This window comes from Leishmania donovani, chromosome 33, assembly GCF_000227135.1.
Source record: "Leishmania donovani BPK282A1 complete genome, chromosome 33".
In the NCBI taxonomy this organism is placed as follows: Eukaryota; Euglenozoa; class Kinetoplastea; order Trypanosomatida; family Trypanosomatidae; genus Leishmania; species Leishmania donovani.
The window spans coordinates 744,544-767,309 of NC_018260.1; the positions used below are offsets into that span (position 1 = coordinate 744,544).

At 58.7% G+C, this 22,766-nt stretch overlaps 7 protein-coding genes across 7 annotated transcripts; all 7 read left to right on the plus strand.

Moving 5' to 3' along the window:
* Positions 1 to 2,121: 2,121 nt before the first annotated feature.
* On the plus strand, positions 2,122 to 3,876 carry LDBPK_332020 (hypothetical protein, conserved; the record flags this gene model as incomplete). The annotated part of the gene is made up of 1 exon (XM_003863979.1): positions 2,122 to 3,876. One exon carries the CDS (start codon positions 2,122 to 2,124, stop codon positions 3,874 to 3,876), a length of 1,755 nt encoding a protein of 584 aa, XP_003864027.1.
* Positions 3,877 to 5,061: 1,185 nt separating this feature from the next.
* On the plus strand, positions 5,062 to 5,631 carry LDBPK_332030 (hypothetical protein, conserved; the record flags this gene model as incomplete). Its single annotated transcript, XM_003863980.1, has 1 exon — positions 5,062 to 5,631. One exon carries the CDS (start codon positions 5,062 to 5,064, stop codon positions 5,629 to 5,631), a length of 570 nt encoding a protein of 189 aa, XP_003864028.1.
* A 2,137-nt stretch (positions 5,632 to 7,768) lies between these two features.
* On the plus strand, positions 7,769 to 8,839 carry LDBPK_332040 (phosphoribosylpyrophosphate synthetase, putative; the record flags this gene model as incomplete). Its single annotated transcript, XM_003863981.1, has 1 exon — positions 7,769 to 8,839. One exon carries the CDS (start codon positions 7,769 to 7,771, stop codon positions 8,837 to 8,839), a length of 1,071 nt encoding a protein of 356 aa, XP_003864029.1.
* Positions 8,840 to 12,782: 3,943 nt separating this feature from the next.
* On the plus strand, positions 12,783 to 14,735 carry LDBPK_332050 (hypothetical protein, conserved; the record flags this gene model as incomplete). The annotated part of the gene is made up of 1 exon (XM_003863982.1): positions 12,783 to 14,735. The coding sequence occupies one exon, from the start codon at positions 12,783 to 12,785 to the stop codon at positions 14,733 to 14,735; it is 1,953 nt and encodes a 650-aa protein (XP_003864030.1).
* Positions 14,736 to 16,139: 1,404 nt separating this feature from the next.
* On the plus strand, positions 16,140 to 18,224 carry LDBPK_332060 (hypothetical protein, conserved; the record flags this gene model as incomplete). Its single annotated transcript, XM_003863983.1, has 1 exon — positions 16,140 to 18,224. The coding sequence occupies one exon, from the start codon at positions 16,140 to 16,142 to the stop codon at positions 18,222 to 18,224; it is 2,085 nt and encodes a 694-aa protein (XP_003864031.1).
* Positions 18,225 to 19,061: 837 nt separating this feature from the next.
* Positions 19,062 to 19,313, plus strand: LDBPK_332070 (60S ribosomal protein L37; the record flags this gene model as incomplete). The annotated part of the gene is made up of 1 exon (XM_003863984.1): positions 19,062 to 19,313. One exon carries the CDS (start codon positions 19,062 to 19,064, stop codon positions 19,311 to 19,313), a length of 252 nt encoding a protein of 83 aa, XP_003864032.1.
* Positions 19,314 to 21,131: 1,818 nt separating this feature from the next.
* LDBPK_332080 (hypothetical protein, conserved) lies at positions 21,132 to 22,757 on the plus strand (the record flags this gene model as incomplete). The annotated part of the gene is made up of 1 exon (XM_003863985.1): positions 21,132 to 22,757. The coding sequence occupies one exon, from the start codon at positions 21,132 to 21,134 to the stop codon at positions 22,755 to 22,757; it is 1,626 nt and encodes a 541-aa protein (XP_003864033.1).
* Between the last annotated feature and the right edge of the window lie 9 nt (positions 22,758 to 22,766).

The following is a 22,766-nucleotide window of genomic DNA, read 5'->3' on the forward strand; positions in this document are numbered from 1 at the left end:
ACTGTAGCGAAAGGACGAAGGACCGACGACACACACACACACACACACACACACACACACACACACACACACACACAAACAGGCACTGACAGACGTAGAGCAACTCTTACTAGTCCACCAGAAAGTAGGCATGCCGGAGGTGCTCACGTAACGATCCACTTTCATGAGTCGGGGCGAGAAGAGGAGGAAGGTGCGGGAATGAAGCGGAGAGAGGAAGGGAGAAGTGCTCCACGGAAGCCCTTGTAGACAGTAGCACAGGCGTTCTCTCTCCTCAAGCTCCCATCTCCGTGTCTGCCTCAAAACACCGGTGGCTGCTCAGCCGCGCTTTTCCTTTCTCTTCCTCTTGCCGCTCCTCTGCCTTTGCCTTGCCGCCCTTCGTGAACAGCCCTCATATCGACTGCTAAAAGTGCCCTTCTGTTATTTGGTGCCCTGTGTGTGTGCGTGTGTGTCTCTCCTTCTCTCTATAGGTGTGCACATGTGGGTGTTTGCGTTTGTGCCAGCGTGTTCGTGTGCGTGAGTATTTTTGTTCTTTTCGCTTGCTGATGTTGTGTGTTGGTCGATCGCTTGCTGCGCCATTGGTCCTCTCTCTCGCTCTCTCTCTGTCTGCCCTTCCCTACCCTATCCCTTGGTCTCGCTGTGCTTCCCATTCCATGCCGGCCTACCTGCCAAGCCTCTCTGCCGGGGTGCGCCTTGCATGTGTATGTTTGTATGTATGTGTGTGCTTGTGCGCGATGCGCGCGGCATGGCGGTGTCTGCTCTTGGTACCTCAAACGGCCCTTCTTTTTCTTGCTCGCTTCGATTGTGAAATTTGTTTTCTAAGAATTCGGTGCGCATCTTCGCGCATCTCGTGCCCATCCGCACATACAATGTCACAGACGTGTCTGCGCCGTCGAACCCAGTGCATCTGTGTCGCATCAGATCTTGTGCTTAGGCGTGCGTTATATATATATATATGTGTGTGTGTGCGCCTGGGCGTGCTACGCATTTGTGCGATGAGCGTGCCTCCTCTCTTCCCCGTCCTTGGTCGTTTCGGCGCGTTGCTATCCTTTGTTTTTTTTTTTGTTTCGCTCTTGCCGTTCTACTGAGCCTGGTGCGGTCTTAACATCAAAGACTGCCGCGGAACAATAGCAGCCAAACCTTGGTCCTCGCCCTCATCGCCCACAAAAAGGAGCGGAAGAGCCTGGCGGCACAGCGCCAACACGAGTCGAGAGAGCGAAGGGCTATACAAGCAGAAAGCGAAGCGGTTAAGCCTCTGCCATCGTAGGACTCCAGCGCCTCGTTGCCTTCGACGCGAAGGGTAAGGGCATTGAGGATAGCGAAGAGCACTGTGTGCTGGTGCTGAGAACATGTAGGTGGGCGGAAGGGGTGGGGAGAAGAAGTGCACTCGCAAGCTGTGTGTTCTGCTGTCGTAAGGAGTGCTGCGGGCGCGATTTACTCCTCTCCGTGTGTGCGCGTGCCCGCTTTTCTCTCTCGCTATCCATTTCAGACCTCATCCACCGCCGTCGCCGCCACCACCACCGCCCTCTCGCGAGGCGAGAGAGGTCTGCCCAGGTGCATGGCTGGCCCGTCGACTTCCATGCGATTTTTCCCGCGTCCCTCTTCTCCATCCTCCGGGTACGATTGCCATCGTTCTATTTCATTCGTGTCTTTTCCTCCATCGCGTTCACCGTGTCGACCTCGCTGATGCACCCGCATGGTGGATGCACTTCCTCTCCCATCTCTGCCACGCACTCGTGCGCAAACAAAGTGGCAGCTGTACACGGGAACAGGCACAAGGATAGGCTCACACGTGCGGCGCGTTTTTTTTTTTGCGGTTGTTGCTGTTTCCTGCTCTATTATAAGAGCGAAGCGCATCCGAGCCTCGCACAAGTGCGCGCTGAACAGCATCACCATCCAACTCAGCTCCTTATCTTCTTGAACCTAGCAAAGAAAAAGAAAACATTTTCTTTTTTTGTCTGTAACAGCGGCGACCGAAAGCGAGGCAGGCAGACAGACAGATACATCCCCGTCTTCCTCTCGTCTTCCATTTTTCGGTACGCGTGATCTGCCTCTGCTACCTTTCCTTTGGCAACTCAGTCCTGCGTCTCGAGCCTGCTCCTCAGTGCTTGAAACTCAGACCCGATGAGGCGCGGAGCGAAGCGGTCGTCGCGAGACGGGGAGGACGTCCCCGGGACACGCGCCCGCACCAAAGACGCTGAGGAGATGCGAAAGGAAGAAGCGCGCCGACAGCGTGAGCTGGAGGAGGCGAAGCAGCAGGCGGAGCTCGAAGACGACGACAGCTGGGAAGATGACGACAGCGACGCTGAAGACATCGACGACGGCGACGGTGACGAAGAGGAAATCATTGAGGCGAGCGACGAGGACGATGATGAATACGCCGAGTTCCAGAAGGAATCGTCGGCTCACATCACAAACGGCATCAAGTCTATCTCCTTCAAGGAGGCCGGCGAGGCGGGTGCCGACGACGATGACGAGGCCGGCGGTGCTGCGGCGGTGTCAGTGTGGCGCGGCGACATTGAAGGTGCCGCCGTTGGCGAGGCGGAGGGCGGCGAGCCGATAAAGCTAGAGTTCTCCAACAAGGCCTACGATGCTTTCTTCCAGCTGCGCACCGAGTATCCGTGCCTGTCTTTTGATGTCGTGAAGGACAACAAGGACAACCACACCAAGTACCCGCTCTCCACGGTGCTGGTGTGCGGCACGCAAGCGGATCAGCAGGCCCGCAACGAGTTGCTGGTGCTCTATGTAACGAACATGTGCCGCACCAAGTACGACGTAGCCAGCGACAACGACAGCGAGGAAGACTACATCGGCGAAGAGGACGATAGCGAGGAGGACGAGGACGACGAGGCCGGCGAGGACGTGAACGCTGGCGAGCCGGTGGTGCACCACCGCGTCATCAAACACTACGGCACCGCCAACCGCGTGCGCTGCTGCCCGCAGAACAACCCTGCGAGTGGCAGTCAGCTCGTGGCCGTCTGGTCCGAAGCCGGCCACGTGCAGGTCTTCGACATCGAGTCGGAGGTGCGTGCCCTGACAGACTTCTCGAACTGGTCGAAGGAGCAGGCGCAGGTGTGGAAGCAGCAATCGGCTGGGGGGCAGAGTAAGAAGGCGCAGCCGCTGAAGTTCTGCACGCCGTCGACGTCGCACAAGACGGAGGGCTACGGACTCGACTGGAGCCCGGTGCAGGCGAGCGTCTTCGCGTCGGGTGACTGCGCCGGTTCTCTGTTCGTGTGGCAGCCCACGGACGACGGCCGGTGGAAGAGCGCAGCAAGCAGCACCGTACCTGGCGCTATGTCGATTGAGGAGATTCAGTGGAGTCCGACGCAGGCGGATGTGCTCATCACCGCCCGCGCCGGCGGCCTAGTGGAGGTGTGGGACACGCGTGACATGCGGGCCTGCAAGATTTCGTTTCAGGCGGACCCCTCCGACATCAACGTGGCTGACTGGAACCGTGCCCGGCAAGCGTCGCACCTGCTCGTGACAGGTGCCGAGAGCGGCGCCGTTGCGGTGTGGGATCTGCGGCGCATCGCCACTCCGGAGCCGATCCAGCGCATTGCACTTCACAAGAAGGCCATCACGTCCGTCGAGTTTGCGCCGCACAACGAGAGCGTCCTGTCCGTTGTTAGCGATGATGGACGCTGCACCTTGTGGGACCTGTCGCTGGAGCGGGACTTTAACGAGGAGCAGGAGGCGGTGGGCGAGCTGTTTAGCGGGAAGCTGAAGGAGTACCCCGATCAGTTGATGTTTCATCATCAGGGGCTGGTGCACCCGAAGGAGGCGCACTGGCACACGCAGGTCCCCGGCATGGTGGTGACGACGGATTACGAGGGCCTCAATCTCTTCCGCCCCATGAACTGGAAGTCCTTGATGCGTTGAGGAAAGTGGAAGTGGAAGGTGAACACGAAAAGCGTGTGAGAGAAAAGATGTGCTCTCGAGTAGTTTTCAAGCTCCACGAGATGGAATGGGGGCGGTGGTGAGGGGAGGGCCTCGCTTTCCGCGTGCTCGGCTGCCAACGAACCGCCGTCCGGCTGCGGCTACTCTTTCGAGCGTCTTCCTCGTCGCTTCCTTTCCTGCCCGCCTCTTTCTCTCTCGGGCCCCTTGTCTTCTCTACCGCCTTTTTAACGGAGAAGAATGGGATGTGTGACGGCGTGCTCTCCTCCTCTCTCCGCCCTTCTCCCCGCTCCTCTCTCCCCCCGTGCGCGTTGGTGCATGTCGGTGCGGTTTGTTGTGTCGTGGTCATGCGTGCCATGGCGCGCGAGTTGGAGACGCCAGCCATCAAGGAAGAAAAAAAGAAAAAAGGACTAGGCGGCGGCAACGACCACTGCTAGCACAACCGGCGCCGGAGCCCAGATTTAACTGACAGACTCTCGAATAATGCGTGACGAAACCCGCGCGTTCTAACAAACTGAAGCGAGAAGAGGAATGAAACGAAAAAGGAAAACGTTGGATGCTGTTTTCGGGGTGCTGGACGCCGACTCAATACACGCACACGCACAAATCCATGGCCTCAACTGCTTGGCCCAGCGTCTGTCGCGATCCAGAGGCGCCTAGCAAGATTGCCGCGAGTTCTGTTCTACCGCAGCAGTGAGCTCGCGCGCATATGAGTGTTGGCGCATTTCACTGCAAGATGCTCCGCCCCCGCCTCCTCCCCCTCTTCGCACAGGGACTCGTTTTTTTTTTATCGCAGCCAAAGTTGTGCGTGCGTGTGCGGCGTGACTCGCTCTTCTTCCTTTACATTCCGATGCGCACCCTTTCTCTCCTGTATTCCTCTCTTTCCTCTCTTTCCTCACGCACGCGCACACACGCACGCACGCACGCACTCTCTTTCTCTGTTTGTATGGCATACGTGTGCCTGTGCGGTCTCCTCCTGTGACACAAGATCACGCATTTCCGTGGACGGCAACCGACGCAAAAACAACAACGCACGAAGCAGGAAACACACAAGGTAGTGGACTATCGAAGCGTCTCACGTGCTTCTTGCTCTCTTGGTTACCCCCACTCGCAAGGTGCCCTTCCCATACCGACACGCGTACACGATCTCGCCAGCGCATCGACTGAATCATGAACATTCTTTTACCGCTAACGATCTTGATTGTGAGCTGGAGCCTGGACAGCACAGATCCTGATGTCCAAAAGCGAATCTTTTTCATTTTCGCCTTAGTGCACACCGCAATCATGTGCATGGCTATCTACCTCTTCTTCGAAATTTGGCGCTGTGACGACCACACCCTCCTCCAGGTCAAGGACCCCTACTCCGACAAGGAGAGTATTCAGAAGCAGTGGGAGTACGACATCGGGAAGCTGCGTGACCTGATATTGACCAATATTGGCTTCTCTGCGGGGATCAGCACGTTCTTTGCCTTGCGCTACGGCATCTACTTCCCCCTGCTGTTGCAGAGCCTTAACAATCCCAAGGCGCTTTACCACTCGGAGCTGTTCCGCATCTACGCGAAGAGGGAAAAGGCGGAGGGCGAGCTGCAGCGTCCGTGGAAGGAGACGAACACTATACCCGAGTGGGCGAAGATGCTCTGGAATCAGAGCGAGAAGGACTCCGGAAAACTGCTCGCCAGCAGCGGGCTGGCTTCGCAGAGCCCGACTGGGGGCAGCAAGGCGCTGCGCAAGCGCAGGTAGGGCTGCCGCGGAGCTGGTGGTACTCCCGTGAGAGGAATGAAAGAGGGCCTCTGTCACTGGGATTCTGGTTAGTCCTGACAGAGCTCGCTTCCACTGCTACGCCCTCTTCTTCCTCTCGTTACCGCGGGCCTGTGCCTTCCTCCTCCCTCCGTCACAACACATCGAGCAAGGTAAAACAAAAACAAAACAAAAGCAAACAAACTTATCCCGACCAAGGACAGGTGAGACCACACATACACTGGCAACCTCTGTGCAAGCGGCCGATGGGATTCAGTTGGTGGTGGCTTCAGAGAGAGAGGCGGCGACCGATGGGGCGCGCTCCTTGAGAGAGGCGAATCGCGTAGCCTAGTAACGCGGAGGGAAAGTGAGGTCGTGGTGCCTCTCTTCCTCGCGCCTTTGTGTGTGTATGTACACGTCATGGACTCGCATACAGACAGTTGCGGGCACACCAACTCATGCAGCGCAGAGAAGGGAGCCTGTAGAAGCTATGCAGACATGCGCCAGAAATGGCTTTGCTCCTTTTTTCTTCCATTCTGTACCGGCTGTACCGTGTGCTGCCTCGATATATCCTTGCACGGCACTCCCTTTCTGCCCTCCATTTCTCTCTGCACCGGATCGCTCTCCGGGTTGGTTACCGCAAAGGAAAAAAGGCACGACTACACGCGCAGCCACGCACGCACGCCATTGCCACCTCCCTCTCTACATGTATTGGGCTCGTCTGTCCACGACATACGAACATCTTGACAATGCCGTTGACCAGAAACAACTGCAGATTTTGCCAGTACTTTCACGCTCAGCATGACGCCGTCCGATGCTCCTGCGCCGCGTGTTGGCGTCGGCGTCGCAGTGGCGACTCCGCCAGCGCCGCTGGAAGGATTGCGCCTCCGAATTCAGTGAGTGAGGCACGGATATCGAGCCACTTTGTGACCTCCAGCCCGGCTGACGGCTCTGTAGCGACAGCTTCTGTCGCAGATGCGGAGGTGTCACCGGTAGTTGCTGAAGGACCGTGCCCGCACAGCGCCGCTCCGTACCACCACTGCCGCGGCTGCGTCCTGCCTCCGTATTTTGAACGTCAGCAGGCTCACTGGGATGGCCACGCAGTCATGTGCGCACCGAGTGCCCGCCAGAGCGCAGGGCGCAGCCGCTCTGCAACGTCTCGATATCGCCGTGGGACGAGCCGTGTCAAGGCGCCGATGCCACCTCTCCCTCAGTACGCCGCGCATGAGGTGCCAATCATGGGACCGCTGGCATCTCTCTACATAAAGTCGTAGAATGTCGCACATTGCACAGCCCTCGAGCAGCCACTCACTCCTATGCGAGCATCGTCTTGACACATACACACAGGCGAGTGTGCAAGCGGCACCGTTTTAGGCATCTCTTCAGTGTGATTGCCCTTTTCCATCGGCTGTGTACTGCCCACCCTATCCCGCTTCGGCCCCGCCATCTCAGCTGCACCGCCTATCTTTCTCTTCTTTAGACTCGAAGTGCGCAATAGACCCGATTTGGCCGTGCCTCCTCTATCTCTCTCGCGCGCGCGTGCCTGTTCCTGCGCAAGCGCATTTGCACCACCCTCCATGCAAACCCGCCCTTGTGCTCTACACAGCGAGGATTCTCTGCACTGCCTGTGCACTGTTGTACGCCGGCAATGGCCACCGCCGCATGTTGTACTTGCTTTACTCGTCCCGCACGCGTCTCTTCCTTCTGGGGCTCGTTCTTATTGTTTTGCTCCCTGCCGGTGCTATCCCGCCCGCACGGGAACCCCCACACAACGCTCCTTTCCCACACATGCAGAGGTACACGCACGGCGTGTTTCCGTTTTCGTGCTGACGCCACACTTTTGCTCACCCCCTCTTTATCGAGCTCGCTCTGCCGTACTTCTCTCTCCCTGCCACCAACTCCATCGTCGTGCAGTAATCATTGACGAGGAAGAACAACAACGCCAAGCAACTCCCCCCTCCCCTCCTTAAGCCGAAGGACTGTTGAACCATCGCGGCAAGATAAACGGACCCACTTGCATTTGACCGAGCGCACCCACACACGCGCCAACCAGCCGACGGAGACGCGCACATCCCTCGGCCTTTCTCTCCGGCTTTGGCAACTTGCGTGCACTTGTTGTCTCGCATCATCGTCTTCTTGGATGTCTGCAAACACACCTCAGCACCACAAGGGCCATCAAGTCGCCGCCGGAGAGACTTTCTTCTACCGTCAGCATGTGCGTCCAGGCGTAGAGACGACCTTTCGCATTCGGCTTATTTCTGGCACCGCCAACCCAGACCTCACCGACAACGTGGCCAAGTGCCTGAACGTGGACAAGTGCCGCACGGAAATCAAACGGTTTGCTAACGGGGAGCTGAACATCAAGGTGGTCGACAATGTTCGCGGTGATGACTGCTTCATCATTCAGCCGACTGCCGGCGGCTTCGACACGGACGTCAATACGGCCATGATGGAGCTGCTGCTGCTGGTGCACACTCTGAAGCTGTCTTCGGCGAAACGAATTACGGCTATCGTGCCCTACTACGCGTATAGCCGCCAGGATCGCAAGAGTGAGCCGCGTGTGCCGATCTCTGCCTCAGCGGTGGCGCAGCTGCTGCAGTGCATGGGTGTTGACCGTGTCGTGACGATGGATCTGCACTGCGGTCAGATACAGGGCTTCTTCAGGAACATCCCGGTGGACAACCTGCTCATGTTCCCCGAGTTTGCCACATACCTGATGCGGCAGCCATGGTTTGACAAGAACCAAACCGTGGTAGTCTCGCCCGATGCCGGCGGCGTGGAGCGCGCCAACGTGCTGGCCGATCGCATCGGCGCTAGCCACATTGTTACCATCCTGAAGCGTCGCAAGGAGGCCGGAAAGGTGGACTCTATGCAGACGGTCGGTAACGTCCAGGGCTACACGTGCGTCATCGTCGACGATATGGTCGACACCGCGGGCACACTGTGCAAGGCGTGCGACCTACTGAAGGAGATGGGCGCGACGCGTGTCATTGCCTGCGCGAGCCACGGCATTTTGACCGATCCGGCGTGTGACCGCATTAACGCCTGCGAGGCACTGGAAGAGTTAGTGGTCTCCGACTCGATTGATCAGCGCCTGACAACGGCGAAGTGCGATAAGCTGACCGTACTGACGACTGCACCTCTGCTGGCGCAAGCCGTGCACAGCCTCCACACGGAAGCGTCGTTGTCCTCTCTTTTTGTGAAGCTGTAGCTCCCAGCTCCGCGACACTAGAAAGAGGCGCGCCCGTGCGTGCGCCACCGTCGCTTTCACGTTCATACACCCTAACATGAAAGCGTGCAGCAGTGGAAACACGAATAAAGCCGAACGCGCCCGCCCCTCCAAACAGAGAGAACGAAAGCGGCCCGAGAGGGCGAAGCGGAACTTCTTCATCCCTTTTCCGCCCGTCCCGCACCCGTTCCTTTTTTCCCGCCTCTCTCTCTCTCTCGTTTTTTACCTTTTTGTTAACTTTCTGATCCTCGTATTTGTTCGCTTAATATCTTCGTGCGGATGTAGATGTGTGTGTGTGTGTGCGCAGGTGTGCATGGCGGGTTCGATGTGCTGTAGCCGGATGCGGGCGTCTGCGTGCCTGCAGGGGTGTGCGATGCCGTGGTGGTGGTGCGGGGGAAATCGGAGAGGCACTGCGTTTCCTTCTATACATTCACAATAACAAGGCGGAAAAAGATAAACGAGTAGAGCAAAGGGCTCGTCTCACATTCCACAAGGCACGCACCCATACTTGCCATGCCGCGGATGTCTGCGGCGTTTTCTCTGGGTCAGGCTTGTGTGTGTGGGCGTTTTACTGTGGAGATTCATCGAGCTCGTCCTTATGGCCGTAAACGCGTGACGTGCATATTTTGTGAGATGTAGCAGGAGCGCCTATTTTGCTCTTCGTCCTTGAGTGGCGGTGTGCGCGCGCGCCTGCGAGGGGTCTCTCTCTTTTTTTCGCGCTCCACTTTTTTCTCGTGTTTGCGTGTGTTTGTTTGATGTTTACGTTTTGATTGATTTCGGGTGTCCTCTGCACATCCGCACAATGCTGGCAAACGTAAAGAACGCAACCGACAACAAACAACAGCAACCGACGGACGGTATCCTTGACGGAAACGAAGAAAGAAATCAGGGACTCAACGTCGCGCTGGGAAGGACTATTGCGGCATCTGGTGCAGCCTCGCAGGGTGCGGCTAATGCGTATCGAGGCACTCCATGCCAAAGAAAGAGCTATCCTGTGTGCGTGGCGCGCAGGCAGATTGCACACTTGTGACATTCGAGGTGAAGTTGGCAGTTGCAACATGGGCATCGAAGCGCCTCTGCCGGGGCTCTGGGTCTCCGGGGTGATGGAGAAAGCCGGAACCCCACTGTACCACGTCGCGGTCGAATGAGCACACACCATCGCGGGTATGTATGCGCAATAGTCAGTGCTTCGCTTCTCCGTTGGCACTCTTTTCGACCGCTTGATGTCCTCCGCCGCTCACTCGAACCGCTCCTCTCTCTCTCTCTTACACCGGCACTTTTCCTTTGCCTGCGATCATGCACACACACACACACACATGCGCGCGCATTCTCACAAGCGTGAATAAGGTCCGAATCCGACACACGAAAAAAAGACGCGTCTTGGATCATCTCGTCCTTTGCTCTCTCTTCTTTTTTTTTTGTTTGGTTCCTTCACCTTCGGGGCTACGAATTTCTTCTACTTAGAGAGAAAGCGCGCCTTGCCGACTGCGCGCGGAGTTACACGTGCGTCTGTATGTGTGCTTCCATTGGTGTTGCCGTCGCCTGTGCGTGCCGGTACGAAAGGCCGAGACGGAGTGTGCCTTGGTTAAGGTTTGCGCGACGGCCTGTGTGATTCTCGTGATCCACTCCCGTGGGCAAGGTGAAGCCGTAGCATTTTTTTACACGCAGAAACGCATGCGTCGCAGGCTCCAGCTCCATTTCTCAAGCCCTAAGAGTGATTAACACCGTGGCGTTCTGGTGGACTGAAGCGAAACGGCACACCTGCGCACCTCAATCGTCGTTTTCGAACAGCAGCTTCAGTTTTTGTGTTTCGTCTGTCATCATTTTGGTTTATCGCTGTACACTCGCGCCTCCCCTCTTTTGCGTGCCAGCGTTGCTCTTCTCCGGCGCCGACTTGGAGGGGGCGCTTGCCAGAGAGTCGAACTCCCGCAGAGAGTCACAGCAGTAGAAGCAAGGCGGACACTAGCGGCAGCTGCACGTGGTCGCAGCAAAGACGATCACCCGGCAGTCGGAACACGTCGCACGAAGAAGGCGTGCCCTTGATTTACGTGTAGCTTTTTTTTCTGTTTGTTGCTGATTTCTGCTTCCATACTGCGCCTACTTTGTTGTTGTCGTTGTGGTGCCAGCCTCAAACAGGGCAGCCACGCCGCAGTGAGAGAGGAAGAGAGGGGCTGGGCTGTGGGGCGACAGGGAGACGCGGACAGCACTTCCTTGTCGTTCTTCATTCTCCTTTTCTGTCTGCCTTGGCCTGCCTCTGCGCGCGTGCAGACTTGTGTGATTTGTCGGTTTCTCGGACACCTCCACCGGCTTCCCCTTCTTCTCTTCCTTTTGTCTGCTCGCTTTCAAGCGGGCTCGTCCTTGCCGGCGGAACGACACGAACAACAAAGGACCGGCATAGAGAGCGAAGAAGCACCCTTCATTCTGCAGACGCTTTTTCTCTACTTGTCAACCTCTCAAAGAATTGTTTTTTTTTTCTACGGTTGTCTTTTTACGAGGTGTTAACGGTTAACCTCACGCGCTGCGCTGCCGCCGTGCACGCTCATTGTGTGCGGGTCTATTTCCTTCGTGTCTTGTCTTGCTTGCTTTACTCCAGTACGCTCGTGTGGTTTCCATCTGCATTCACGGTCGCACTCCCCCTCTTCCTGCTTTCCTCTTCGTCTTGCATGGAACGCAGCTGCTGGCACACGCGAATTCGCAACGCAGAGGTGTGGCGCTTGAGCGCGGAAATCTTCAGGCCCGTTTCCACTTGCGCTCGTGTCCTCGACGGTGGGGTGGCTGTGTATGTGTGTGTGGGTATGCATGAAAGCCTTTGCTGCGCCTTTTTTTTGGCGGAAAGCGAATCAAAAACCACCGATCAGGTGTACTCTCGCATTTCTGCATACAGTCCGGCTCTGTCGGAGCACAAATGTCGTCGGCTCGCGTATCCCCGCTCGACAGCAGCTCGGACTGCAGCACTGCGCATATTTTGATCTCCCGCTCGCGCAGCGACGAAGCCGGCGACATTAATTCAAACGCCTTCGGTGCCGCAAGGCAATCCATTGTGTCACTGCCGCCGACCGCAAACTCCGCCATGACGCTGCCTGCGTCGGAGGCCTTTGCTTCTGCGAGGAGTGAACTTACTGCCACTGATGGGTTACCTTCGGCACGCTACGTACCTACTCCCAGCACGGGTCGAGGGCGCGTTTCGGACATCCAGAATGGCACCTCACACAGCGTCAGGGTGCCTTCAACGCTGCCGACTCCACTGCTCATGACAAACATGCGCACTCCAACCGCAGCTCAGGCGCCGTTGTGGGTCACGGATGAGCCGAAGGTGCGGCTGCCCAACGAGTTCACCAGCGCCTCACAAGCGAGCGCTGCAGGTCCCGTCGAAAGCTCGTTATTCGGCCTTCCAGCGGCGCAATCCGTCATGCCGCGGCAATCTGCATCGTTGCCGGTGGTGCCAAACTCACGCGGTGCCGGGAGCGAATGGCGGCGCGGGACGGTCTCCGTAAACGGGACGAGCGGCTCACACGTCCTCCCTCCACTGCCACCTCCCGTGAGGCCGCCTTCCATGTGTTCGGTAGTCGGCAGTAAAGCCGGCAGCGGTGCAGCTAGTCAGCGTCCTTCGACCTCCGCGCGCGGGTCAAAGGCCTCGGTGCTAGACGGATCCACTCTTGATGGTACAGATACTGCGGCCCAGCCACTAGCGAAACTGACGACCACACCTGACGGCGAGAACAGCTGGTGGGCCGCGGTACGCAAGCTTGTCTCTAATCATCGTGAGCAGGTGAGCACGTACCTGGAGAACCTCGTCAATCCTGGTGGCGTAGCTGCTGCCGCTGCAGAAGCGCGTGCTGCGAATGCGACGCGCACGCGCACGAGCGAGGACTGGCGGCCATTGCGCGTTCCCACGCGCAACTCCCTAATGAGTCGCTCTACCTCGATGTCTTCCGGCTCCGGCACCACGGGCGATCTGAATCGGCGTACCCCACGGGCACAAACATCGTTCTCGTCGACCTCCGTCGCAAGCCGACGCGCCGTCTTCGAGCCGTACAACAACACCTCGTCGATGCGTCCAGGCGATGCGGACCCATCCGACAGCGAGGGGTCTTTCGCGGTGCCGCTCGACCTGGTCGTTGTCGACCCGTCGACCGATCCCTTGTGGAACAACCGGAGCACCGCGCAGCCTATCATGAGCTTCATGAACCAGGACACCATGAACGACTCCTTCATGGACGCTGGCAACGTAAGTGGCTCGGATGTCGACGGCTACGACGGTGAGCCGAATATGTACGTGGTGGATCTCCTGTCGGCACTGCGTGGCTATCAGTCGAGCCCGACGGAGCCGTTTGGGCACCTTGTCGCCGCGGCGCTGGCGTCACGGTCGAAGGAGATGCCGGTACGCGGCTTCGAGATGGCCGCCGCGGAGCACAACCCGTACCTCGTGCGACTGATTCTTGACTCTGGCACGCTGGATGAGACCGATGTGGAGGCGCAGCGCAACGTGCAGGAGACCATGGATGAGCTCTTTTCCACCAAGGACGGGACGCTGAACCCGGCCATCTACGAGTACCTCACTTCCTTCTTTCGCATGCCTTTTGCACGACTCTCGCACACTCAGTACGCCATGCTCAAGCGAAGCGGCTTCGAGTACATCAAGCTCATGTACGACCACCAGCACGTCCTGCCCGACGAGCCCTTTCATTCCATTCTTATAAACCAGTCCAACGTGATGCGGATCCTCAATCTGATCTTCATGGTGGTGCAGCTGTGCACGATGATTTTCTCCAATGTGGGGATCGCACTGGTGCTGGCGAAGTGGGTGGAGCTGAACGGCGGCAGGCTCCAGAGCTACGCCCTCTACACACTGATTGTCTTTGGGGGATGCTGGGCGCTGAATCTGATCTGCATCATCTGCACGGTGCGGAGCCGGCAGGACGAGGCGCAGTACGAGCCCAGGCGTGAAGACGAGAAGTACTTAATGGTGCCATCGCCGTATGTCGCGGTGGTGCCGGCGATGCCGCTTTTTGACATCTTCTGCCTCATCGCCTACGCCCGTGCGCTGAGGCAGAAGCGCATGATCCTGGGCCACAACATAGTTGCCTGTAGCCGCCTCTCCGGCATCATCCACGCCATAATATTTGCCTTTCCGCAGCTCATCACACAGGCGTACTTCAACAACGTTGAGCTCAGCATCCAGCTGGAGTGGCGGCACCGCTGGCCTTATGTTGTGCTGCTCGTGGCCGCGGCCACGCAGTGGTGCGTGGCGCTGTTCGGATACGCCTGGCTTCTGTTCACGCATGACTCAATCGACGGACTTGGCTTTGCCTGCTTCAACCTAGACAGGGTGCCCCATATGCTGGAGCGCCACAGCGCCGTAGCTCACGCGCTGCACTATGTGATGGCGTCGGTGCTCGAGACAAACATTTTTCTCCTCGTTGCCACCGCGATCAGGCTGTCAGGGACGACATGCCGGTACTACAACAGCACCATCATTGTTCTTTCCGGCATTACGGTCGCGTACATCCTCTCCGTGTACATCATCATCGTCTTGACAGAGGCGTCGACAGTTCGGATTAGCTTTACCTGCGTTCCACTTGCGATAATTCAGCTAGTGCTGATCATCTGCTCGGAGCGCGTCGGCGTCGAGGAGTGCGCCTCCTTGCGGTACCTCTACTTTCGCGAAACCTTCATATTTGGCTACCTTAGCTGGGGTGCCTACTTCTCGCTGTTTCTGGTGTGGCTGATCCTCATGATTCAGTGGTGCGTGCTGTACAAGACGGAGGTGAATCTTTTTCCGCGTCTTCTGTGGCCGTTAGCGAGGAAGGACACACGATTCGCAACGTCGAAGGTGGATTCGGGCGATGAGACCTTTCCTACGGACTCAGTGTCTTAGGATGAGGTCGAGCGGACGGCGGTGGAGGGCCGGCTTATGCACCCGCCTGTAGAGAGGGGTTGGGTGGGTGGGGGCGGCGCTGCTGTGCAACAGATCTTGATTTGGCCATCCCGCACATCGGGCGATACAAGAAGGATGTGCAGCAACAATTCTCTCGTGTGTGCAGCTGCGGATTAGTGTATCCGCTGCCCATATCATCAGGTGTTGGAGGGGCGGTAGAGGTATCACGATGGGCGCATGGGCATGCGGGGCGTGTGCATTGCATCATTCGCCGGTGCCGTATCTCTCTTGCTTTTTGTGTCCGTAGTGCATCGCGTTGCTGCGCTGTGCTTCCTTTGGCTTGCGTGTCTCTCTCGCACACACATCACACTCACTTCATTGATGAGGCTGTGTGGTGGCAGCTCAGGCTTTGACAGAAAACCAACCGCAAGGACAAGGAAGAGAGAGTCGCCAAGAGGCCTGTCTGCGTGCGTGTGTGCGTGTAGGGGGAAGATGGGGAGGGGAGGTCCCAGGAGGCCGCCCTCAGGCGCAGCACGCGTTGTAGCTGTCCTGAGGATGCTTTTTTTTCTTTGAGTTTCTACTGCATTGCTGTTCATGAAAGTATCATGTCGACTGCTGGACATCACCGCCCTCCTTCCTCTCTCTCCATCTCTATAACACTTGCCCACGGTACCACATCCTCCTTCTCCATACACACTCCTGCTTTTCGCTTTTATCACGCGCGTCGCGTGGAGTTGGGGGGGGGGTTCGGGAGGGTGCGTGTGCGTGTGTGTGTGCCTGAGTGATGCGTGAGAGCAATGCAAGAGAGCAAATGGCTGAAAAAAACGACCTGCCGCAGGTGCACCGGCGTAGCGCGCGTTTGATGGCGGTCACACACACACACACACACAAACGCATGTATGCATGCACAGAGTTCGTCTCCTCCTCTCTGTCTCTCCGTTTGTCCCCGCCACTGACTGCTTCTTCTTCGACTTCACTTTCATCTCGCCGACTGCTTAAGAGTGTGCGGCTACCACGTGCGCAGCTCTCCACTTGTCCAGTGATGGGAGATATCGCCTTCGACCGACACGAGCACATGCGCGCATAGAGCCGGAACACCTTGCCACACTACCGTTACTTGACCGCCGCTGCTACGCCATGCACTGTCGGCACACATTCGCGGCTCTTTGGCGTGTGACAGCAGGGACGAGGCCGGTGGACCTCAACGCTTCCACCAACAGAATTGCCTGCACTGCCAAGTACTTTCGACGAGGTCAACTCCCTGTCCTAGCCATGCAGCTCAGGTGCTTTCACCATACCTGTCCAAACTTGGCAGCTCACCCGGGCTTCGCAGACGCCACGACTTCCGCAAGCGCCAAGAGGCCCAAAAAGAAGAAGCGCACGCTCTCTCCAGAGGATGCTCTCATGCGCCGAGTGAACACACTCGTTGGTGAGCGCGACGCCGCCGCTGCCGTGCAGGCCGTCAAGGCGGCTCTTCAGGGCTCATGGGAGCCGCTAGCAGATGGTGCGGAGCCTGCCGGCAGTGGTTTATCTGAGACAGGCTCTTCAGGTTTGATGCCGACTTCCCGGCCAGTCTTCTCGACGAAGGCCTTTGCAGCCGCTCTATTTGCGTGCGAGGCAACCGGTGACGCCGCATCGGGCCTGTCTCTCGTCGCCGAGGCGCGCCGGTGCTCCTCAAGCGGCATCTCGACGGAATGGCTCCAGACGGAGCACGTGTTGTCCGTTATTTTGCGCCTCCAATGCGTGGCGGGCGACCGTGACGGGGCGACGCGTATGCTCGCCTACCTGGAGCAACACGGCCTCTTGCGCCTGCGCAGCGTCTCAGCCTTCTTGCAGTACTGCTGCAGTGGGCTCAAGGACCGTCGACTCGCCTTTGCCGTATATGAGGCGGCTCTAAAACACAAAATCGAGCTTACAGAACCAGACTACCTTGCGCTTGGCCGGCTGTGCGTGCAGGTTCGAGAACCCGTGGGCACACTCTTCTTCATGCTGCAGGAGATGCGCGAGCACGTCGCCGAGGTGAGCGAGGCAATGGTGCGCGATGTGCTGGAGCCGTGGGTGATGATGGCCAACGAAGACGCCGCTGTCGGTTTGAAACCTCGCGGGGTACCGATGTCGTTGCAGCTTCACAGGGTCGATGAGATGCACCACGTGCCGCAGCTGTTGGTTGCTTCGCCACCACCGTCGACCGGTGCTTCTGCGAGAGGCGCCGCCAGTCCCGGCGACAGTGCCGCGACTGCGCCACCTAGCGACACACAGCTGTGTGGTATCTGTCCAGCTTGTCAAGCGGAACTATCCGGGTATCCCTTTACAGCCGCCTGCCGCTCTCATCTTCTGCGCGAGTTGAAGGAGCTGATTATTCCGCAGGCCTGCCGCAGCCGCCGTGCGTTGCTCGGATTCGAGCACTGGAAGCGCTACATACACGCTCGCCTGGACGCAGGTGATCGCGTCGACATCTTCATTGACGGCGCCAACTTGGGCTACTACGGCCTGTCAAGCTGGTACGATCTGGCCAAAAAGCAGTTGATGCTGCACTGCGGCGTCCCAGAGAGTCGAATCACGGACAACGATTTGGACTTCAACGCTCAGTGCAAGACATCTGGCCGCGGCGTCGATGTAGGCGTGAACTTTGAGCTGATCGACGCTGCTGTGAAGCTTGCCGTGGACACGTACAGAATGCGCAGCCCACTCGTCATGTTGCACGAGCGACACGTCGAGCCGAAATTCATGACTTTGCAGAGCACTGCCATTGTGCAGCGCTGGAAGGATCGAGGGTGGCTCTACTGCTCTCCTACAGGCTTGAACGACGATCTCTGCTGGCTGTACGGCGCACTCCTCTTGACTGATCCGACCGACACGACGCCTACCTCGGTCACGGCCGCCTCGGCCTCCCCGCATCGCACGTTTGTCTGCACTAACGACAAGATGCGCGACCACCACTTCCGTCTCTTGAGCCCACGAGCCTTCACGCGCTGGCGTGACCGACACCGCATCGCCTTCCGCTGCTCGCGCGTGGGGGATCGCATGGAGCTGCACTGGGAGCTGCCGGCTCCTTATGAGCGCTGCATTCAGCAACGCGACGCCCACTCCGCACCTTCACTGCGCAAATCAGAAAAGCAGCCGACGCCATCGCACTATGTGACCTCACACGCGGCAACTCATGCCGGCTCCCCACACGTGAGTGGCACGGGCGCTGTTACCTCATGGCACATACCCTTCGCCTCCGCGCCGCGAAGCGCAGCGGCCTCAGCTGAGCTCACTGCATCCCCCGATGACCAGAGCGTTCCGCACAGCTCCGGTGGTGAGCAGGCTGATGCGATGCCGAATGTGGAAGGCAAGAGCGTTGCTCAGTATCACTCAGCTTTCCTGAAGGGAGCGGGGAGGGCGCAGGGTGAGGCGACAGGGGAGGAGGTGGACGCCATGGCGATCGCACCCGCACAAGCGGGTCCGTGGGTCTGCATCACTGTTCACGAAGAAGCTGTTGGCTGAGGCGATGAAGACGACGTGATGAGGCAAGGACGCACTACCAGCGACACTGAGGACAGGAAGGGGGTGGGTGGGCGCATGCGGCGTAGGGCTAGGCTAGAGTTTTGGCTTGTCCTCTCTCACACACCGTCGTATCTTCTTTTCCTTTCGATCAGCCGAAGCGTATGTGAGCCTCCCTCCTCCACCCGCCCACAAGTACGCTCACCACAAAGTGAAACGCACATGTTGGTGATAGCAGACTGCACGGACGGTTGCTTGCCTGTCTGGAGCAGCGAGCAAGGCGGCGGTGGCGGGGGTTGTTGGGACAGAGGGCGTGGCAGAAGTACGCTCGTCGCCGAAGCCGCGCCGTAGCAGCGTTGCATCACAAATTGGTCAAACTGGAAACAGAATATGGTGAATGAGCCGGCAAGGTGCATGCCGGGCCTTTTGAGCACTCTTTACAGCTTGCATGGATGGCGACATTATCCTCGGACGCCCAGAGAATGCGGCGACGGCGAGGTCGCTCCCGTTCGCCCCTCACTCCCCCACCCCCCGCACCCCTTCTCTCCCTCCGTCCATGCCGATGAGGGGATGGGATGGGGCGAGGTGGGAGGCCTGCTGAATGCCTTTTCATGTTAGTGAGAATATGTCTCTCTCTCTCTTGTTCACTCCCCCTCAATCACACGCACACGTGCACCTACACGAACAAATCTGCGCGCCATCACTTCCACGCGTCGCTTGCGCCCGTCTCACCGTCGCGCGCAACACAACTTCACCATGCTCTCTGCGCGACAAACACCAACCTCCTGAACCTGTCACTTCTTTTGCAGTCTTGAAAGGTATTTCCTCGAGAGGAGCGAGATGACCAAGGGTACCACGTCGATGGGTCAGCGCCACGGGCGCACGCACATCCTGTGCCGCCGCTGTGGCCGCAACTCCTACCACGTCCAGTGGGAGCGCTGTGCCGCCTGCGCTTACCCGCGCGCTAGCCGCCGTCGCTACAACTGGTCCGTGAAGGCCATCAAGCGTCGCCGCACCGGCACCGGCCGCTGCCGCTACCTGAAGGTGGTGAACCGCCGCATTGCCAACCACTTCAAGACCCCCAAGGCATAAGTGGCGACGCAGGCCCACGCGCCCCCCTCGTTGTGAGAGCGGAAGTCGAAAGGAAGGCGAAAAATGAAAGAAAAAATGGGCGCGATGCCCTTTTCCTTCTAGTGGAGTGGCAAGGCGCAGCAGAGGAGAAGCAGAGAGACGATGCTCGCAGGTAAGCCCACACTCGGACACGGAGACGCACAGCACCGCGCCTCAGTGTCTCTCAGTCTAAAGACAGAGGAGGTAGTGAGGGCTGCCGAGTCGCATGTGGCACCACGGATGTGGTTGTGTACGCACGCATGTACGCATGTGTGTGTGTGTGCAAACCCGAATGCGTGCGAGAATGTCTGTCTCGCGTCGTCCTCTTCGCTCTTCCCACGCCTCTCTTTTCTTCACCTCCGAGGCGCCTTGCCGCTCGGTGCGACGTGCTGCACGTGGACCACTCGCAAGACAGCGCCGTTTCCGTGCTTCGTTTTTCTTCCTTCTTCCTTTCCGACATTTTGAGTGCTTTTATGTTCTAATTTTAACACGAACACAAACGAACACACACACACACACACACACAACAGAAGGCACGGACGCGGCAGCTGAAGCAAGTGTAGGGAGAGGGGGAGCCGGTATTGGTCGCGTGCCCTCTCCCTTTCAGTTGCTCTCTGCCGCATACGCACCCACGGCCATGCCTGCGCACCTTTTAGGGACATGAGCACCCTCGGCAGCGCGCGTGCAGAAAGTTGCCTCGCAACGCTGTGGTGCATGGGTCGGTGGGTAGGTTGGGACGCTGAAAGCTTCGCATCAGTGGGCGCCACGGGCGCTCTACCCTCCTTGGCCTACCCTCCCGTCTTGCCTCTACTGGAAGTTAAGGTAGCTTACAGAGCGAGTAGCGCGTTGCTTCCGTGAGTGCTGTGCGGTGGCCATCCTGCGGATCCTGCACCACAGTGGTGCCCGCGAGGCTGTGCGCAAGCTCCGTTGGCTCCACTACATGCTTGCTTTATGAGATACATCGCTGTGCGGCTCTCTCGTTCTATCACCATTTCGTCTCTTTTCTTCCAATGGCGGACTCCTCCTCGCCCTGCACCCCCGCCCTCATGCACGCGTGCTCGAACCGAAGGCGACGCTTCGCACAATACAAAGGTGGAGCAGGGGTGTGGTGAGGCACCAAACACCTTATCGCGTGTAGGGGAGATACCGTCATCGCCTTCGTGCTTGTCTGCTTGTGCGTGTGCGCGTGTCTGTGTCCTGGCGTCTACGTCGCGAGTCCTTTTGCCTTCTACGGCCCGCACTCCACCTACGCCCAAGCGAAGCGCGGCCTGCCCCTCCATGTATCCAGAAGAGGCGAAAGACTGTAGCACACGCAATCGGGGAGAGGGAGAAACTGCGTGCGACTCAGCAAGACAAGCGCAACGCGTAAGAGAGGAACACAAGACAAACACACATACACACACAGGCACCTCGTGTGAGACAACGCCGCCTTCTCGTTGGGGAGTTTTTTTTTTTCTTGTGCTGCCGCTACGCCGCGCCCAAGTGCGCGGAGGGAAGCGGCGGAACCCTTTCGAGATTCCCAACAACCGCCGCCTCGTGAGCAGGTGAGGCGCCATGAGGAGCGCAGGGAGGCCCTCCGTCGATGCTGCACAGCCGCAGGAGGCAGGCAGCACAACGCGCTCCACGACAACAAAGCCTCCGCTGGCACCTGCTGCGAACCCGCCGCCCCTGCCAGCCACTAATGCCCCTTTCTCGCTGGACGGCTTCATGGGCAACTTCAGCGGCGCACTGGCCACCACGACCGGAGATCCATCCGAGGAGCCGCAGCACGGAAGCACGAGCTACCAAAGAGACCCCTCGATGTACGCCCCATTCGCGGCCCAGGAAGGCAACGGTGGCATGCTCGACTTTTTCTTCTCTGCCGCTGCCTCCGAAACCCCGTGCGCCAGCAGTGCCGGCAGTAACAGCAACAACACGGGCATCGGCCACGGTGGCGGCGAAGCTGCCAACGGTTTCAACGCCGCGCCAGCAGGACCCCTGGTGGACAACAACAGCGATGACGACAAAGTTGGCCGACTGAACTTCGACTTCGCCTCCTTTTTTTTCCAAGGTGGGCAGAGCGGCGCCTACGACGACAGCGGACTTGATGCAGCTGGACGTGGCGACGACGGGGGCGGCGCCGACGCAAGAGGCTCGGAGCACTACACTCAGCGCGGCAGTGCTGACGTGGCGGACAGCACCGGCAAGGGCGTCCTGCCAGCACTGGGCTTCTTTTTTCCAGAGTATCAAGTAGCCCCGGCAGCGACCGGCGGCTCTTTCATTCCGCCCTCAACCTCATGGTGCGTCGAGTCGGCTGCTGGCGCTGGCAACAGATATTCACCGCCGCAGGTGCAACCGCAGAATCCAGAAGCAGTCAGAGAAGCTGCGGCCAGGTTCAAAGTGGACGAAGCGGCTCACACCGTTGCGCAACCCGGTGCGGCGCTGACGGTCCTGAAGCCTGATCCGACGCACATTGCCCCCGCCGATCAAGCGCCCCTGAAGAGACTGCCGTGTGAACACGCCTCCTCGTCTGCGATAGATCATGAGTGCTCATTGGCCGCAGCGCTTGCTGCAGCACCATCTTCGTTGGGCCTGCTCTTGGACGAGGAGTCTCAGCGCACGACGGTGCCGCTCTCGAGCACCAGCGACGCTGAAGAGGCGAAATGTGACGAAACATCACCGAGGCTCGTTTCGGACAACTCTTGCCCCAATCCGGAGGCGTGTGATAGCAGCGTTGCACAAGGCGTGGCCGAGGAGGACGCAATGCCCGTCCCGACCCACAGTGGACAACCCCCACCGCGTGCACCTGTAGGCTCGCTGCCGCGCTCTTCGCATCCACCAGGTGCCGCTCTGGCAGGTGCAGTGGCTACTCCGACACCGCCATCACCTAGACAGCCACCAGCACCCCTGACACCGTCGACATCTACGCCGTATCGCCCAGAGGCCCCCATGCTGATGGGGCCAGCTGGCCGCGACGCTACTAGCGTGGCTCTGAGCAAAGCTATCGCAGAGGCTGAGGAAATGTGGGCACACGGGCTTGACATGGAATCGATTACCTGCCCTGAGGGTCCGAATGAGGAGATGGGCATGTCGTCTTTCGGTTCCACGCCATCCTCTTCATCCGACGCGGTCTTCTTTGCAGAGGTGGCGCATCTGCAACAGCAGACAGCACGACTGACGGAGGAGTCTGCCCGATCCGCCACCTCTCTTCAAGCTCTAACGAGCGACCTGCTCCGCATTGTCGGCCCCCACGCGGCACTTTCGAGACTCGCGGGAGAGCAGTACGCCGGGACGCCGCTGGTTCATCTGCCGTGGGCCCTGATTGCAGTGCTGGAGGGATTACTGAATAACGACGCAGCTGAAGAGAAGGCGGAAGGTCAACTGGTGGCACCTCGCCCCTCTAGCGATGGTGCGGAGATTGGCAGCAGCGGTGGCCATGACGTCTGACACGCAGTA